Source organism: Bos grunniens, chromosome 6 (assembly GCF_055505025.1).
Source record: "Bos grunniens cultivar Pamir isolate PY7600 chromosome 6, Bosgru_T2T1.0, whole genome shotgun sequence".
Classification (NCBI taxonomy): domain Eukaryota; kingdom Metazoa; phylum Chordata; class Mammalia; order Artiodactyla; family Bovidae; genus Bos; species Bos grunniens.
Window position 1 is genome coordinate 29,060,904 of NC_141170.1, and position 18,567 is coordinate 29,079,470.

The window sequence follows — 18,567 nt, forward strand, 5'->3', positions numbered from 1 at the left end:
GCAAAGGGACTCAGCCATACATATTCATATACATGGATTTTTTTCTTCAATGCATATATTACTGTTTACAATACACGGTTGGTTGAATCCATGAATGCAGTCCTGACAGTACAAAAGGCCAACTCAGGGACTAGAGTATATGTGGATTTTGGTATCCACAGCAGATACCAAAAGACAACTATATAACATCTTTTAGTAACTGCATTGAGAAATTACCTTATCCCCAGGGAGCAGAGAAGATTTTATATAGGAAAGTGAAAAATTAAAGTGAAGAAACAGATACGTAATCTGGATCTGGTTGGCTTAGAAAACACTAACAAAGAATTCATGTCTGTTCATTTTTTTCCATTGACAGATTGAAAATAGTCCCCAGGATTTTGCACTTTACATTATTTTTGCAACAGGAGGTAAGAAAACTTGGTTATTCTTATGTGACTGCATGTGTTTCCTGCCCATTAATAAGGCAGAAAAGCAGTTTACCTCTTTCTGCAGAAGAAAAGGAGGGAGGGAAGAAAGAAAGAAGAGAGGTGGAGTGTTTTACATTATTCATCCTTCACAGTTTCAAAGGAAGACAACCTAAGAATAAGGGATCCTAGAAGAGCTTAACACAAAAGTCTTTGCTTGTTGGCCAAGCAGTAAACTATCTGAATGGTGATCAAATAGCCCTGGCGAATAGGGGAAGATTCCCAGGAATTGCAGACATTTCAGTTGTTGATCTTTGTACTCCTTTTTTTTTTCACTTCCCCTTATCATTCTAGCTTTTACTAGAGTCATCATTACATACCATTACTCCCTGATCTCATTGTTACCTCTTTCTTAACATTACCTCTTTCTGACACATTGTGGCAGTGTTCCTCTTCCTCGCTAGAGAAAAATGTGCAGAACTATGTGGTGGGGTAAAAGTTAGCATCAGGACCTTGGGAAGAGACTGTGTGTGGGGTGCTAGGAGCAAAGAGTAAAAGATGGATTAGAGAAACCCTAAGGCAATATTGAAATGAAATTTTTGAAAGCCTTAAAATAGAAAACCCAGAAATAAACCCTTGCACCTATTGTCAATTAATCTATGACAAAGGAGGCAAGACTACACAATGTTGGAGACAGTCTCTTCAACAAATGGTGCTGGGGAAAAGGGACAGTTAAATGTGAAAAAAAGAAAGAAAGAAAAAAGTTAGATCATTCTTTAACTCCATATACAAAAATAAGCTCAAAATGGATTTAAGACCTAAATGTGAGATTGCATACTATAAAACTCCTAGAGGAAAACATAGGCAGAACACTCTCTGACATAAATCACAGCAATATCTTTTTTAATCTATCTCCCAGAATATTGGAAATAAAAACAAAAATGAACAATGGGACCTACTTAAACTCAAAAGTTTTTTCACAGCAAAGGAAACAATAAACAAAACTATATCCCACTGATTGGGAGAAAATGTTTGCAAATGATGCGAATGATACAAGATTAGCCTCCCAAAATTGCAAACAACTCATGATGTTTAACAGCATCAAAACAAACAGCCCACTCAAAAAATGGGCAGAGGACCTAAACAGACATTCCTCCAAAGAAGACATACGAACAACCAATAGGCACATGAAAAGATGTTCAACATCGTTAATTATTAAACAAATACAAATCAAAACTACAATGAGATATCACCTCATACCAGCCAGAATGGCCATCATTAAAACTGAAAAATTTTGAAGTTAAATTATAGGAATGGCTCAGGTTGTAATTTAAGTGTCTGATTGCTTGAGCCAGAAATTGAATACATAAAATAATACATTTTGATCCAGAACAACTATAAGAAAATGGAAATTGGATATCCAAACATATATAAAATTGAAGTCCTTATAAATTGAAAGCTTAAATATAAGAAATATATATATAGAGAGAGATAGATATAGATATATATATATATATAAATTTTTGAAAGTTCTGAGTGTGTGTGTATATTCATTCTGGTTGTTTAGGAGAAAACTACAAGATAAAAATACTGGACTGTATAAAATGTAAAAGATACAAACAAAAGATTATGAAGACTATCAGATGAAAGATTAATACCTACAGTATCAAAAAGTTCTTGCAAAGTGATAGTGAAAAGGCAACCAGTCCAATAAAAATACAAAGAAGTATGATAAAGCAGTTCAGAGAATAACAACCTGTAAATATTTTTAGGAAAGTCTAAAACTTAAGGGAATGCAAGTATTAAAGGAAATGCAAAGGTCAAGGACGTGTATATTCAACCCACAATGCCGTGTTATCTTTTATCTGATTCTACCTACTGGCTGGCACAGATAAGAGTAAAAGAGTATGTTCATGCAATTCTGGTGAAGATCTGACTCCTACTCTCTTGGAACTCATTTGAACAATATTTATTAAAAATCTACAGTATACATATTCCTTAGCCCAGCAAATCCACTGGTGAGAATCTGTTTCACATAAATCAAAGCACTATTATCTACAGATTTATATGCAAGGTTATTTATAATGATAGAAAGCTAAAGGCAAAGTTACCCATCATAGAAGAATGATTTAATACATGATTAATATGCAGCTATAATGAAATGAGTTAGATCTGTACCAGTTGAATGAGGGAACTTTACAACACATATTTATTAAAAATGAAACATGCCTATAAATGTATAGAGAATGACTTCATTTTTTTAAAAGAATTATAAATCCCTGTTTAAATATGTGGTTTATATGAGTATATGATTAGGGAGAAAGGTATAGAAAGATAAATACCAAGCCATTAACATTGATTGTTTGGTTAGGGGACTGGGAAGATACAGAAAAGACAATGGGAAGAAGAAAAAGCATAAAAGAAAAAAAGCAAAAAATAAACTTTGATTTTTTTAAATGTGTACAATAAAAATAGCAAGTGTGATATGACCACTTTTATGTATTGTCTGTGTGTGTACCTAAAGAGACATATGGAGGGGTGTCCTCTCAAATGCTGCTTATCTCAGAGTTCTAGGATTCCAGGGAATTTTTACTTTCTGCCTTGTGCTTTTCCTCATAATTACAACAGTATATAAAGGTTTTTAACTTTATTGATGAATAATTAGGATAATTGACAAATATAATTGAATATATTTAAAGTGTACAACATGATTTAATATACATATACACTGTGGACTGATTGCCGTGATCAAGATAATCAACACATCTATGAGCTCACATAGTTAACTTTTTTTTTCTTGGGCTAAGAATGCTTAAGATCTACTCTCAGCAACTTTCAAGTGTACATTAGATCCTCAGAATTTGTTCTTCTAATAGCTGAAAATTTGTACCCTTTGACCTACATAACCTCCTTTCCCCTCTCACAACATGCATATTATTTTAAAATCAGAAAAAAAGAAGCCTATTTTTACTATAAAACCATAGTTCTTTACATTTTACCTGTGAAAATCACATTTCTTATACATGAAATCCAGAACTGAAGGTAATCATAACTAAGACCTTTTTAGGGACTAAGAATAGAGAAAAGAATGGAGCATAGAGCACCTGTTTGGGTAGTAATGTGGAAAATAGATTAGTGTACTTTTAAAACCTTTTATCTGCTAAGCCCATGATCTATAACAGTGTTTCTCAAATTGAGGCACACTTCAGAATGACCTGGAGAGTTCATTTAAAATACAAATTCTCAAGCCCCTCCAGATCTGAGGACAGTCTGGGAATATATATTTCTAATAATTATCCCAGGTGACCATGAAGTAAGAAACATTGTTTTATATTATCAAGCATAAAACAAATTGAGGATGCAAACCCAAGTTAACATAAGATGTAAAGTTCAAAAGAGGGTTCTGCCGTATGACCCAGCAATCCCACTGCTGGGCATCCACACTGAGGAAACCAGACTTGAAAGAGACTCTTGTACCCTAGTATTCATCACAGCACTATTTACAACAGCTAGGACATGGAAGCAACCTAGATGTTCATCAGCAGATGAATGGATAAGAAAGCTGTGGTACATATACATGATGGAGTATTACTCAGCTATTAAAAAGAATGCATTTGAATCAGTTGTAATGAGGTGGATGAAACTGGAGCCTATTATACAGAGTGAAGTAAGCCAGAAAGAAAAACACCAATACAGTATGTTAGCACATATATATGGAATTTTAAAAGATGGTAATGACGACCCTATATGCAAGACAGCAAAAGAGACAAAGATATAAAGAACAGATTTTTGGACTCTATGGGAGAGGGAGAGGGTGGGATGATTTGAGAGAATAGCATTGAAACATGTATATTGCCATATGTGAAATAGATGACCAGTCCAAGTTTGATGCATGAAACAAGGCACTCAAAGCCAGTGCACTGGGACAGCCCAGAGGGATGGGATGGGGTGGGAGGTGGGAGGGGGGTTCTGGATGGGGGACACATACATGTATACCCATGGCTGACTCATGTCCATGTATGGCAGAAACCACCACAATATTGCCTTCAATTAAAAGTAATTAATTTATTTTTTAAAAAGAGGGTTCTGGTGGGTTAATGAGAGGAGCTGAATTATCAAGGTTCCCCATTGATTCAGAAATCATAGAGGAATTGAAGCAGCAAACACTGACTCTGTGGACCCGGTAATGAATCATATGACTAATTGTGGGGAAGCTGGGCTTCTAAGTTCTGGACCCTGTCTTGCATTTTTTTCCTGGAAAAGTCCAGTCCAGGGGATGAGAACTGTTCTGACCCTTGGAACTTTTAAAAGCCCAAAGAAACACATGATACCAGAGAAGGGACTGACTGGGCTACCTTTTTCCCATCAGTCTACTTCAACAGAGCAGGCAATTCTTTAACCGTGTAAGTCAGACTGTGTCGTACCACTTCTCAGATCCTCCAATTGTCTCCCTTCTCACAGCAAAGTCAAAATCTTTGTGCTGGTCCCATTACCTCTTCTCTTCATCATTTAATAGCCCTCTCCTCATCTCCATATCAGCCACCTTGTTCCCTAGCTGCTCTTCAACATCTTTGAAGTGAAGTGAAGTGAAATCGCTCAGTCGTGCCTGACTCTTTGCGACCCCGTGGACTGTAGCCTACCAGGCTCCTCCATCCATGGGATTTTCCAGGCAAGAGTACTGGAGTGGATTGCCATTTCCTTCTCCAGACCTTCCCAACCTAGGGATCGAACCGGGTCTCCTGCATTGTAGGCAGACGCTTTACCGTCTGAGCCACAAGAGAAGCTCTTCGATATCTTTAGGCATGTACTGACTTCATGGGTGCTCAGTTTACTTACTTATTCTTTTGACACACACGTCCCCTAAATCGGAGAAGGCAATGGCACCCCACTCCAGTACTCTTGCCTGGAAAATCCCATGGACCGAGGAGCCTGGTGGGCTGCAGTCGACGGGGTAGCTAGGAGTCGGACATGGCTGAGCGACTTCACTTTCACTTTTCACTTTCATGCATTGGAGAAGGAAATGGCAACCCACTCCAGCGTTCTTTCCTGGAGAATCCCAGGGACGGGGGAGCCTCGGGGGCTGCCGTCTATGGGGTCGCACAGAGTCGGACACCACTGAAGCGACTTAGCTTCTAGCTTATGGTGAATTATGGTGAAGATCGCTCAGTCGTGTCTGACTCTTTGCGACCCCATGGACTGTAGGCTCCTCTGTCCATGGGATTTTCCAGGCAATAGTACTGGAGTGGATTGCCATTTCCTTCTCCAGGGAACTTCCTGACCCAGGGATCGAACCTGGGTCTCCCACATTGTAGACAGACGCTTAACTGTCTGAACCACCAGGGAAGCATAGCTTCACGATTCCTCTCTCATCTCCTTCAGGTCTTTGCTCAAATATTACATCTTCGGTGAGGCCTTCCTCAGCCATTCTATCAATAATTTAAAACCTTTCACCTGCATATACATATGTACACACACGCACACTTTCTATCCCCTTCCTTGAATAACTTTCCCCCTGAATACTTATCACTATATATGATAGGTTTTATTACTGTGTCTTCCTTATCACCATCCTCTCCATGAGTGTAAGGGCCATGAGAGAAGTGATTTTACTCTGCTCTCTTCTATAGTGTGCCCAGCACAGAGAACAAAGCCTGGTATATAGTAAGAACTCAAAAATTATTTGAGAAAGGAAGGAGGAAAGAAAATGATTGTAAGGGCACTGTGTCCTGTTCATGCTTCATTCTGATAAAGATGAAATCACAGGTGCGAAACTACTTAGGCAAAAAATTAGAAATATTTTGTGGTAGAAGTGTTTATAACTTTTGGAAATTTGAAGTTCTGGGAATATACCAAATTGGAAGTTGTTTTCTTTCTCATGTCATTATTATGGCTGAAGCCAATAGATGAATGAAATAATAAAAAATACCCCTAATGTAAATAACAATTCAGAATATATTTTTTAAAGAAAATCCAAAGACTGGATGTGGAGTGAGAGGGAAATGAAGAATTGAAGATAATTACAAAGTTTTGGATCTGAGCTACTAGAAGGATAGAATTATATTAATGGAACTAGGGAAGATCAATAAAATTTATTGAATGAATGTTTTTAAGTTTTGCAAAGGCATAAATGGGACGGCAGATTTGTCTGATCATCCAAACCAAAGGCAAGTTTAGAGTTCTGAGAAAGTCAAATCCCAAAGGATAGCAAGAGAAAGTCTATTTGTAGTTCATTTAAAGGTTTTAATTTCCACTTGCTTTTTTGAGTGAGTGAAACAACTCCTCTTCTTTATAGGTTTTACACAGTAAGCAGAAGAAGCAAAATGAATGGCCGGATTATGTTCCTTTTCTTCTCTAGGATGGCCTCCTGACTATAGCTGATTCTTATTTTCATTTGCAGAGCAGAAACGGCTAAAGAAGACAGACATTCCGCTGCTGCATAGACTCCTACAGGGACCGTCCAAAACAAATGCTCGCATTTTCCTCATGGATAAAGATGCCGAAGAAATTAGCAGTGATGTATGGATGCCATTGCCCTGAATCTGTCTTTGAGCTCTCCTGTCCCAGTACCTCTCACACAAATGCTCTACCTTTTTGTTTTTTCTTTCAGGTGGCTCAGTATATTAACTTTCATTTTTCTCTCCTGGAATCCATCCTTCAAAGATTAAATGAAGAAGAAAAAAGAGAGATCCAAAGGACAGTAGCAAAGTAAGTCAAGAGCTTGCACACTGGGTGCTTGGTTCCTTAGTAGGTTCAATGCACGAAATGTGTCCAATGGTTAATACTCTTTCTCCTTATTTTCAGATTCAGTACAGAAAAGGCAATCATACTGAAATATCTTCGAAGTAAACGGGTAATAAAAACAGAGACAACAGTTTAGCAGTACAAGTCACTATTGCTAAGACACTTCTACAAAATTAGAAGGTTTTAGTGCTATTTCAGTGCATAAATTCTATACTTGCATTAAAAAAAAATATGTGAACTTGAATCTATAGGAAATTGAATGTACGGCTTGTCTCTCTCTGAAGTGAAGAGGTTAGGTTGGATTCACAGTTGGACTGAAAGAAACTTGAATTTAGTTTCAGTAACTAAAATAAGCTCGGATACTATGTATTCCAAATAGTTTTTAGAGTAAAACACTCAGTGAACTTGAATTTAAATGGTATTTTAAGATACCATGTAGCTTAAGCTTATTTAACTTCAACTGTCAAGAGAACTATCATCAACTAGCTCTCAGAAATGATTCAGAAGTAATAGCTTCCAGCTCTTGAAATAAAATATCAGCCCATTATTATCCCACCAAGAAATCTGATGGTGATGGTATCTCACAGTTTCTTAAACTCTAGCCTTTTCATAAAACCTAGGAGTGTCTTTCGGTCCTTCGAGCTATCTATAACATCAGAGCTACCTGTCCTTTGGGACAGAAAACGTTATGGACTCTGTTAAGAAATCCAAATCATAATTCTCTCAACCCGAGCCCTTCTTTTTTCCCCTTCTGTTCTACTGATGAATTTCAAAAGTGTTCTTAAGATTTTTCTTAAGTCAATTGAACTAGTTTTCTTTATTTTTCCAAACAAACATATCACAGAGATTTAATGTATTTCATCAGCTAGGCTAAGACTTGATCCATGATAACCAAATTTGTTGCTGAATGAATACAGAAGATAATGCGAAGCTGTGGGATCTGAAGTTGGGCAGGAAATCTCGAGCTCTGTTTTTTTCTCCAAAATAACTCATTCTACAAGACAGGGCTCAGGGTCCTTCAAGTCCACTTCACCAGTCTGAAAAGCACTGCGAATGCCACAAGTATCACCTGTGATTTTACTTATGAACTCTGTATTAAAATGGAGATTTATGCAGCTTTTTTGCATTCTACTACTAGTTCTATTTGCATTCCTCATAAGCATGGGACTCAATGGACTCACCAACTGAATGGACATGAATTTGAGTGAACTCCAGGAGTTGGTGATGGACAGGGAGGCCTGGCGTGCTGCAGTCCATGGGGTCGCAAGAAGTCGGACACAACTGAGTGACTGAACTGAACTGAATAAGCATTGGATTAAACTGATTGTATTACACATACTATAGGATAAGGTGGAGTGTAGTAAACCCAGTTTTCTTTATCCTTTTATCTATGAGTTAATAAGAAGGTCTCAACTCACTAAAATAAAGCAAATGTAGTGGTTAAAACTCTATACTTATTTAAAGTAGTCTCAAGTATCCACCATAAACATGACAAAAGATTTATCTTTAATATCTTGAAAGTCTACAAAATGGAAAAAAAAAATAATAAGTAAGACGCATGGTTTGAAAAGTAAAATTGCAGAAGAGAAAATGCAAATAGCTACTAAGTGTGTGGGAAAAGTTGTATCTTAATAGTGATGGGTGGTATTAGTCTGTGTCTAATGAGGAGACAGAAATCACACAGTCATTTAAATGGGGGTTATAATTTAATATAAAGAACTATTTAGCTGTGGTAATAGGAAATGGAAAGGGAACTCTAAAGGGTACCTTCGTCTGAGGAAGAATACCCAACTACGGAAAAGCTTGGAGTAAAGAGTTGAAATGCACTGAAGAAGGTGTGGCTGCAGCCCATTGCATAGAGGAAACGTCCTCTGCTCCCAGGACACAGCAGGGCCATAGGCTTAGGATAAGCAGAAACAACCCTCTGGAGTGTGGATCCAGTGGGCAAGTGAGCACAGGGGCTTCTCTGTGGGCGCAAGGCCAGATCACACAGTGTCCGTGTCTGGAGGGCTGCAGGAAAAAAAGTCTGGAGAACAGGTAAGCTGAGGCTGAGGGGTAGGCACCCGGATGAAGCCAGGGGCGCTGCAGCCAGTGCTGCTGGGACTGTGAGCTGCGGGAACCATCTCTGTAGGAACCTAGTACAACTCTATGTATGCCGTGGGCTGTGGCATCTTTGAGGCTGCATGGGACAGAGATGGTTTTTTTTTTTTTAATGATCCTTTATTTCTCATGTGTTCCCCATCCTGAACCCTCCTCCCTCCCCATACCATCCCTCTGGGTCGTCCCAGTGCACCAGCCCCAAGCATCCAGCATCGTGCATTGAACCTGGACTGGCATCTCGTTTCATACATGACATTTCACATGTTTCAATACCATTCTCCCAAATCTTCCCACCCTCTCCCTCTCCCACAGAGTCCATAAGCCTGTTCTATACATCAGTGTCTCTTTTGCTGTCTCGTATACAGGGTTATCGTTACCATCTTTCTAAATTCCATATATATGCATTAGTATATTGTATTGGTGTTTTTCCTTCTGGCTTACTTCACTCTGTATAATAGGCTCCAGTTTCATCCACCTCATTAGAACTGATTCAAATGTATTCTTTTTAATGGCTGAGTAATACTCCATTGTGTATATGTACCACAGCTTTCTTATCCATTCATCTGCAGATGGACATCTAGGTTGCTTCCATGTCCTGGCTATTATAAACAGTGCTGCGATGAACATTGGGGTACACGTGTCTCTTTCCCTTCTGATTTCCTCAGTGTGTAAGAGATGGGTTTACTAGATGGTCAGCCCCACAGAGCACTCTCTGGGAGCGAGCACCAAGGTGGGGTGTGGAGAGTAATGATCTGAGTTAGAGCACAGGACTGTAAGGGACTCCAGGCTGTGCCACCACAAACCAAATCAAGAGCTACAAAAGGGGTTGCGGGAGCAAACGCTAAAGAAACCTGCACCCCACAGGCAACTAGCGCTGAAGAAACCATTCTGCGAGGAGCCCCGGGGGAAGAAAGTCAGCTTCCCGGGAACCTGGCATGCCAGCCCCTACGAATCAGAAGACCTGCTTCCTCCTGCAGTGCTTCTCCAGCGCCCTCTACTGGCTAAGTATGATATCACGTAGGCTGCAAAGGAAGCGTATTTCAATGCTCTCTCCTGCTGCAGCTTGGGCCCCAGTAAAGCCTAGCCTGAAAGTAAATAAGTAATGGTTTCCACGTCCAGTTTCACAGAGCCAACAACAAAAAGTGAATTTATAACAGAGAGGCAATAAAATAACTGGTATGTCAACAAAATGCAAAGTAAGAAAGTGAAATTGGTCTATTAAAAAGATGAAAAAATGATAATATTAAATACTCAACAAATTACAGTGAGATGTACTGTGCTCAGACTACTGGCCTTTCCTCATGGCTCAGTGGCAAAAAATCTGCCTGCTAATGCAGGAGACCTGGGTTTGATCTTTGGGTTGGGAAGATCCCCTGGAGACAGAAATGGCAACCCACTCCAGTATTCTTGCCTGGGAAATTCCATGAACAGAGGAACCTGGTGGGCTACAGTCCATGGAGTCATAAAAAGAGTGGGACATGACTTAGCGACTAAACAACAAAAGAGATACAAATGAATATAACTTTCTTTGAGAGCAAATTTAGTAGTAAGTTCACCCTATAATTTTACTTGTAGGATCTTATACGAAAATAATCAGATGTACATAGATACTATGTAAATATGACTATTATTTATTGTGATAAAAGGAAGTAAATAGCCTAATGTTTAAAAATAGAAAAAAAGATTATAGAAGGAAAAACAGAATGTAATGCAGCTCTTAGAATTGTTTTCTAATAAATTTTAATTATAAGAGTAAATTCTCCTTATGTTAAGATAAGAATATAGATACAAATATCCAAAAGTGTACTATCTATAAAATAATATAGATGTTTTTATATGAATATATACTATTACTGTATATATACATTTATGTATGTAGTAATATATACTACAAACCAAAAGCATGTTAAATGTGGTTATATCTGGTTTGTAGAATAAGGTATGGGTGATTCATATTTTTCATATTTGTTTATCTTATTACATAATCTATAATTAACATGTATTACTTATTAAACCAGGAAATAGAAAATGTATGATTAAAAAGTTACCAACAAAAAAGTAGCAAGTACATGCAATCACAGAGTTCTACTAGATGCAAAAAAAGGCAAATAAACTATCAAGTGAGACATTAACATCACTGCAGTGGTAGTTTTGAATATGTTTGTGAAGGCTTTGATACTCCACCTTTAAAGAGACAGTCTAATCCTCCTCACCTTGCCAATGGGCTGGACTTAGTGACTCACTTTTAAGGAACAGAGGAGAGCAGAGTGCCAGACTGTCGCCTGGGGAGACTGGGTCATAAAAGTCACCGCGGTGTCCTCCTTGCTTCTTCTCTTGGATTGCTTGCTCTGGGGGTGCCAACTGCCACATCCAGAGTAGCCCTGGGGAAAGGCCTATATGACAGGAACCAAGTCCTTCTGTCAAAAGCCAGCAAGGAATTGAGGCGTCCCCTCCACAGTCCACAGCTGTGTGAGTGGGCCATCAACTCACCCCAGTCAAGCTTTCAGATGACTGCAGCCCTGTCTAAGAGCTTGCCTGCAACCTCATGAGAGACCTGAGCCAAAACAAAAAGAAAAAACCAGCTAAACCACTCCTAGATTCCTGATCCTCAGAAAATGTGAGAGATACAAAATGTTTGTTGTAATATCCTGCTACATTTTAGGATAAGTTGTTACATAACAATAGATAACTGATATAATTTCGGAGACAAAAATCTGTTCATTTCAGAGACATCTTTCTGTCATACAAGAATATAAGCTTTTGTAACAGAACTATTCATCTTTGTTTTAAATGGTCCAAATATTTCACTACCAGTTACATATTAGTTCAAATTCAGTTCTAGATAATGTTAAACTTCCTAATGGTAGAGGTCCTGTCACATTCATCTCTGTATAGTTTGCTGTATTTAATGTTGTGTCCTTTGTATAGGATGTGCTCAATCAAAGAACTGAATAAATTAATGAATGAATAAAAGAATGAGTAAATAAACTGTCTAAAATATTTTTATAAAATCCCCTGTAAGTATGCTTCCTTTTTCACAAATCTGATCTAGTAGCCAAAAATATATAGAAACTTTTCAAATGGTTATTCTCTAATATGGTGGTGTATTTTATTATCTCTTGGCAGTATGAAATATACAGTTAGGCAGTGTTACTATGGAACTTTGTTTAGGGTTGTTCCACATGGCTTCAAGCACTGAAGGAGAAAGAACTACATTGGTAAGGCAGTTGATGAGGTGGAAAAGACGGCAGATGTATCTATTATACTGAGATATCTACATGTGAAAGGAAAGAAAGGAATAGGATGCAATTCAAGAGGGCAAAACCCTTCAACAGCATCCATTTGTCTTCTAAATAACAGCTAACCTATTAGACCGAGACATTTGAAACTGTCCATACTTGGCCTACAAAGGCAACAATTTCATATTATTCAAACTAACCTCACTTAGCATCTGTCACCACTATTTTAAGTGCCTTCCATAGTTCAACTCATTTAACGTTCATTACACTTCCAAGAGGAAATTAACCTTTAAATCCAACTGTAAAGATGAGGAAAGTAAGTCGTGCAGAGGTTAGGAGGTTTGCTAAACTCTTTAGTAGAAGACCAAGGCTCTAGAATCCTTGGTTCTATGGCTCCAGAACCCACACTATTAACCACAAGAGTATATCAGTTCAGTTCAGTCACTCAGTCGTGTCCGACTCTTTGTGACCCCATGAACCGCAGCACAGCAGGCCTCCCTGTCCATCACCAACTCCCGGAGTCCACCCAAACCCATATCCATTGAGTCTCTGATGCCATCCAACCATCTCATCCTCTGTCGTCCCCTTCTCCTCCTGCCCCCAATCCCTCCCAGCATCAGAGTCTTTTCCAATGAGTCAACTCTTCACATGAGGTGGCCAAAGTACTGGAATTTCCGTTTCAGCATCAGTCCTTCCAATGAACACCCAGGACTGATCTCCTTTAGGATGGACTGGTTGGATCTCCTTGCAGGCCAAGGGACTCTCAAGAGTCTTCTCTAACACCACAGTTCAAAAGCATCAATTCTTCGGTGCTCAGCTTTCTTTATAGTCCAACTCTCACATCCATACATGACCACTGGAAAAATCATAACCTTGACTAGACTGACCTTTGTTGGCAAAGTAATGTCTCTGCTTTTTAATATGATGTCTAGGTTAGTCATAACTTTCGTTCCAAGGAGTTCAGTTCAGTTCAGTTCAGTTGCTCAGTCGTGTCCGACTCTTTGTGACCCCATGAATCACAGCACGCCAGGCCTCCCTGTCCATCACCAACTCCCGGAGTTCACTCAGACTCATGTCCATCGAGTCGGTGATGCCATCCAGCCATCTCATCCTCTGTCGTCCCCTTCTCCTCCTGCCCCCAATCCCTCCCAGCATTAGAGTCATTTCCAATGAGTCAACTCTTTGCATGAGGTGGCCCAAGTACTGGAGCATGGCTGCAGTCACCATCTGCAGTGATTTTGAGGCCCAGAAAAATAAAGTCTGACACTGTTTCCACTGTTTCCCCATCTATTTGCCATGAAGTGATGAGACCAGATGCCATGATCTTAGTTTTCTGAATGTTGAGCTTTAAGCCAACTCTTTTCACTCTCCTCTTTCACTTTCATCAAGGGGCTCTTTAGTTCCTCTTCACTTCCTGCCATAAGGGTGGTGTCATCTGCATATCTGTGATTATTGATATTTCTCCTGGCAATCTTGATTCCAGCTTCTGCTTCTTCCAGCCCAGCATTTCTCATGATGTACTCTGCATATAAGTTAAATAAGCAGGGTGACAACATACAGCCTTGATGTACTCCTTATCCTATTTGGAACCAGTCTGTTTTTCCATGTCCAGTTCTAACTGTTGCTTCCTGACCTGCATACAGGTTTCTCAAGAGGCAGGTCAGGTAGTCTGGTATTCCCAACTCTTTCAGAATTTTCCACAGTTTATTGTGATCCACACAGTCAAAGGCTTTGGCATAGTCAATAAAGCTGAAATAGATGTTTTTCTGGAACTCTCTTGCTTTTTCGATGATCCAGGAGATGTTGGCAACCTCTGCCTTTTTTTAAACCAGCTTGAATACCTGGAAGTTCACAATTCACGTATTGCTGAAGCCTGGGGCTTCACCCTAAACTACACACCTTCAAATGGCAGTCTGTGTGTCTTCATTTGTAGTAAAGAAATAATAGTACCTACTTCATTATACAGTTGTAGAAGTTACAGGAATAATACATTTAAAGGCTGACACTTTGCATGTAAGAAGTGTATGATAAATACTAGCTATTGTTATAACTAGGCTTCCCTGGTTCCTCAGACAGTAAAGAATCTACCTGCAATGTGGGAATCCCTGCAATCCCTGGGTCAGGAAGAACCCCTGGAGAAGGGAATGGGTACCCCAGTATTCTGCCTGGAGAATTCCATGGATGGAGAAGCCTGGCAGGCTACAGTCACAGAGAGTTGGACATGACTGCTCTACAAATACTTTTCATTGATGTAGCTAAGCTACAATGTGTTCCCACACAGCATTGTTACCTAGGTTTTCACTGAGTCTTACTGCTTTACTCTTGTCTTAAAACCCACCACATACATTTTCTAGTCATTGGCCAGACTGGCCATTGGCCAGTCACTTCTCCCATGAACTTTCCTGGTCTCTGGGGTAATATGTGATCTCAAACCCCTGGGTTCTACCTTATCAGTTAGTTCTGCTCTTGTGACACTGGAAATGTGTAATCTGCCCATTATTACAGTTCCTCATGTGATTATATCTTGTTTAAATTCATTAGTGATCTGGTCATATCATATTCATATCATTCCCTATAATACCTAGTACAGTTTATTGAACCTAATAGATACTTCAATGATTTTTGGATTTAATTTGCTAATATATATATATGAACACATTGAAATTATTGGAGTGAGGAAAAACTGAAATCAAGTATAGAGCACTGAAAAGAGGATTAAATATTTTCTCTAATCAAAATCGTTCATTTAGTAAGCACTAAAATATCACTGCTTTTTTTTTTTTTTTTTACTTCATTACACACACAAAAAAATCTGGAAAACTAAGTTCAAAGAATAAGTTCTTTATGTCTTTCTCCCAGGAGTTCTGGGGAAAAAAACTGCTGATACACATCATCATTGAGAGTTCAAGTTAATACGAATATATTGGGATTCCTTGGTGACAATGTCAGCATCACATATCTAAGGTAAAGATGAATGAGAATACTGTTACGAAAGTAACTTTCTTACAAAACCATTTCATTCAGCTCATCAATAATTATTTTCAGTAGTGGTATGGATAGAAACCCTAAGTGGCACTTTGGATCTTTTTCATTCCAGAAACCCAGCAGCCAGGTCCCAGCTTGACGTGGCATGTGGCACCCATTATATCCATCTGAGACCTTTGAAAGCCACACACCCCCGCCCTGCCCTTGAGTTCATATTTCCAGTGCTGCTTCTGAGAAATAGAAAGTTTATGAGGAGAAAGGAGGTTGCAGAAGAGTTGCAATAAATAGATTCCTCTGCTGAGTAAGAAACTAGAGATTTAGTCTAGATTGGTTAATGTTCTTGAGTAGCATTGTTAGCAGATGAAAGCTGACACTACCGATTTTTATTCTGAATATTAAACATGCATTTCATTATTCATGAAAAACAAAATGCAGTTCTCAACAAAGATCCTACGATGACATTTTCTGGAATCATTTAGCCTCCCAAAAGAAGCTGGCACTTTTCAATCAGTTTGGACCCCTAAAAAAAAATAAATAAATAAAGCAAATAAGCACATCTGTGAGAAAGAGAACACAGCTAAACAGCTCTGATCCCAAATAGAAAATCTTTAAGACTTCCCTGTTGCATGCCTGAGATATATCCTAATATGTCCCCCACTCAAGGTCTTAGAATAGAATTGCTCATAGGCCTAGTCCCTTAGTTTAAGGACTTAATTCACTGCGATGACACCTACGTTCAAGACCCCAGATTTGGCATAAATAAAAATTTGCTTCCTTCTCACTAAAGTATGGCACTCTTTTGCTGCAGAGTAAAAATGAACAATCAACATCAGCTTCACATTGCATTTTAAAACAGCTCTAGGTAACCCCATATTTACATATGTACTCAGTCACTGAGTTGTGTCCAGCTCTTGGAAACCCCATAGACTGCACCCCACCAGGCTCCTCTGTCCATGGAATTCTCCAGGCAAGAATACTGGAGTGGGTTGCCATTTTCTTCTCCAGGGGATCTTCCCGACCCAGGGATGGAATTCGAGTCACCTGTGGCTCCTGCTTTGCCAGGAATATTCTTTACCACTGAGCCACCTGGGAAGCCCATATATGTGTGTGTGTACATACACATGTATCTTTTAAAAATATTTATGTATTTATTTGGCTTGCCAGGTCTTAGTTGGAGCACACAGATCTTTAATCTTCATTGCAGCATGCAGATTCTCAGTGGCAGCATGTGGGATCTAGTTCCCTGACCAGGGATCAAATCCAGGCCCCCTTCTTTGGGAGTGCAGAGTCTTAGTCACTGACCACCAGGGAAGTTCTCCTATTTATTCTTTTTCAGATTCTTTTCCATTATAAGTTATTACAATACACTGAATATATTTCTCTGTGCCATACAGTAGGTCCTTGTTTATCTATTTTATACACTGCTGCTGCTAAGTCGCTTCAGTCATGTCCGACTCTGTGTGACCCCATAGATGGCAGCCCACCAGGCTCCCCCATCCTTGGGATTCTCCAGGCAAGAACACTGGAGTGGGTTGCCATTTCCTTCTCCAATGCATGAAAGTGAAAAGTGAAAGTGAAGTCGCTCTGTCGTGCCCGACTCTTAGCGACCCCATGGACTGCAGCCTACCAGGCTCCTCCGTCCATGGGATTTTCCAGGCGAGAGTACTGGAGTGGGTTGCCACTGCCTTCTCCATTTTATACACGGTAGTATGTATATATTAGCCTGGAACTCCTAGTTTATCTCCTTCCACCCCCTGCTATCCCCTTCTGGCAATCATTGTTTGTTTTCTATGTCTGTGAGTCTATTTCTCTTTAGGAAATACATTCCATTATATCATATTTTAGATTCCCATAGAAGTGATATAGTATGCTATTTGTCTTTCTCCATCTGACTTACTTCGCCTTGTATGATAATTTCTAGGTCCGTCCATGTTGCTGCAAATGGCATCACTTCACTCTTTTCATGACTTAGTAATATTCCATTGTTTTATATATTTATATACATACATATATAGAGAGAGACAGAGAGATAGATATCACATCTCCTTTATCCATTCATCTGTTAGTGGGTATACTTATGTTGCGTCCATGTCCTGGGTATTGTAAGTAGTGCTGCTATGAACTGTGGTGCATGTATCTTTGAAAAATTAGAGTTTTCATCTTTTCTGGATATATGCCCAGGAGTGGGATCGTAGGGTCATGGTAGGTCTACTTTTAGTATTTTTAAAGGAAATTCCATACTATTTCTTAGTGGCTTCACAAATTTACATTTCTGTCAATAGTGAGCGAGGGTTCCTTTGTTTTCTCTCAGCATTTCTTATTTGTAGACTTTTTAATGAGGGCCTTTCTGAATGGTGTGAGGTGATACCTCACTGTAGCTTTGATTTACATTTCTCTGATAATTAGCAATATTGAGCATCTTTTCCAGCTAGCCATTTGTATGTCTTCTTTGGAGAAATATCTATTTAGGTCTTCTGTTCATTTTTTGACTGGATTATTTGGTCTTTTCATATGAGGCTGTATGAACTGTTTGTATATTTTGAAAATTAATCCCTTGTCAGTACCATTGTTTGCAAATATTTTCTCCCAAGTCCATATGTTGTCCATATAGGAGACTACTAACCTATCATCATCTGAACTTTGGAATAAATATTGCTTATCTATTTCTCTACATCCTGTGACATACTTTTCAAGACTACATTCTAGGATATAGCAATTTGCCAACATCCTTTTATCTCTTTTGAAGTCCCAATTCAATAATAGTAGCAATATACCAGAAAGAATAAAGCCTATTGAAAAACCCACCATCAATGTAAGAGCTATTGATGAACTTCTGAAAATTAAAGTCATTGATATGATATTAATCAACATCTCAAAATGCAGAGATAGGAGCTCAGAAGAGCAACATGTAGAGATATTCCAGCAGTACAAGACCAGAAAGTCATTGATTTCTGAGCTACTTCTGTTCTTACCTGCTGCTCAGTCCATTTTTTAAAGCTTCCTAAAGATTTCTGAAATCACTACTATCTTTTCAATATACTATTTTTAATTTAAGTTATCCAGAATTTGACCATAGTATTTACAACTGAAGAATTCAA

General features: G+C 38.8%; 1 protein-coding gene and 1 pseudogene across 28 annotated transcripts in view; one reads left to right on the top strand and one right to left on the bottom strand.

Moving 5' to 3' along the window:
* The window catches only part of RASSF6 (Ras association domain family member 6), a 71,639-nt gene extending 63,048 nt beyond the window's left edge, over nucleotides 1-8,591 (top strand). For all 27 annotated transcript variants that reach the window (XM_086407613.1, XM_086407591.1, XM_086407592.1 and 24 more), the window contains 4 exons: nucleotides 356-407; nucleotides 6,802-6,920; nucleotides 7,012-7,109; nucleotides 7,206-8,591. In XM_086407613.1, coding sequence (XP_086263739.1) covers nucleotides 356-407; nucleotides 6,802-6,920; nucleotides 7,012-7,109; nucleotides 7,206-7,281 — 345 coding nt within the window. In that variant the 3' untranslated portion in view covers nucleotides 7,282-8,591. The remainder of the gene's footprint in view (nucleotides 1-355; nucleotides 408-6,801; nucleotides 6,921-7,011; nucleotides 7,110-7,205) is intronic.
* Nucleotides 8,592-15,833: 7,242 nt separating this feature from the next.
* Nucleotides 15,834-18,567, bottom strand: part of LOC147370485 (alpha-fetoprotein-like) — a 50,844-nt pseudogene continuing 48,110 nt past the window's right edge. The window contains exon 14 of the transcript XR_015166140.1: nucleotides 15,834-15,989. The product of XR_015166140.1 is annotated as an alpha-fetoprotein-like (transcript). The remainder of the gene's footprint in view (nucleotides 15,990-18,567) is intronic.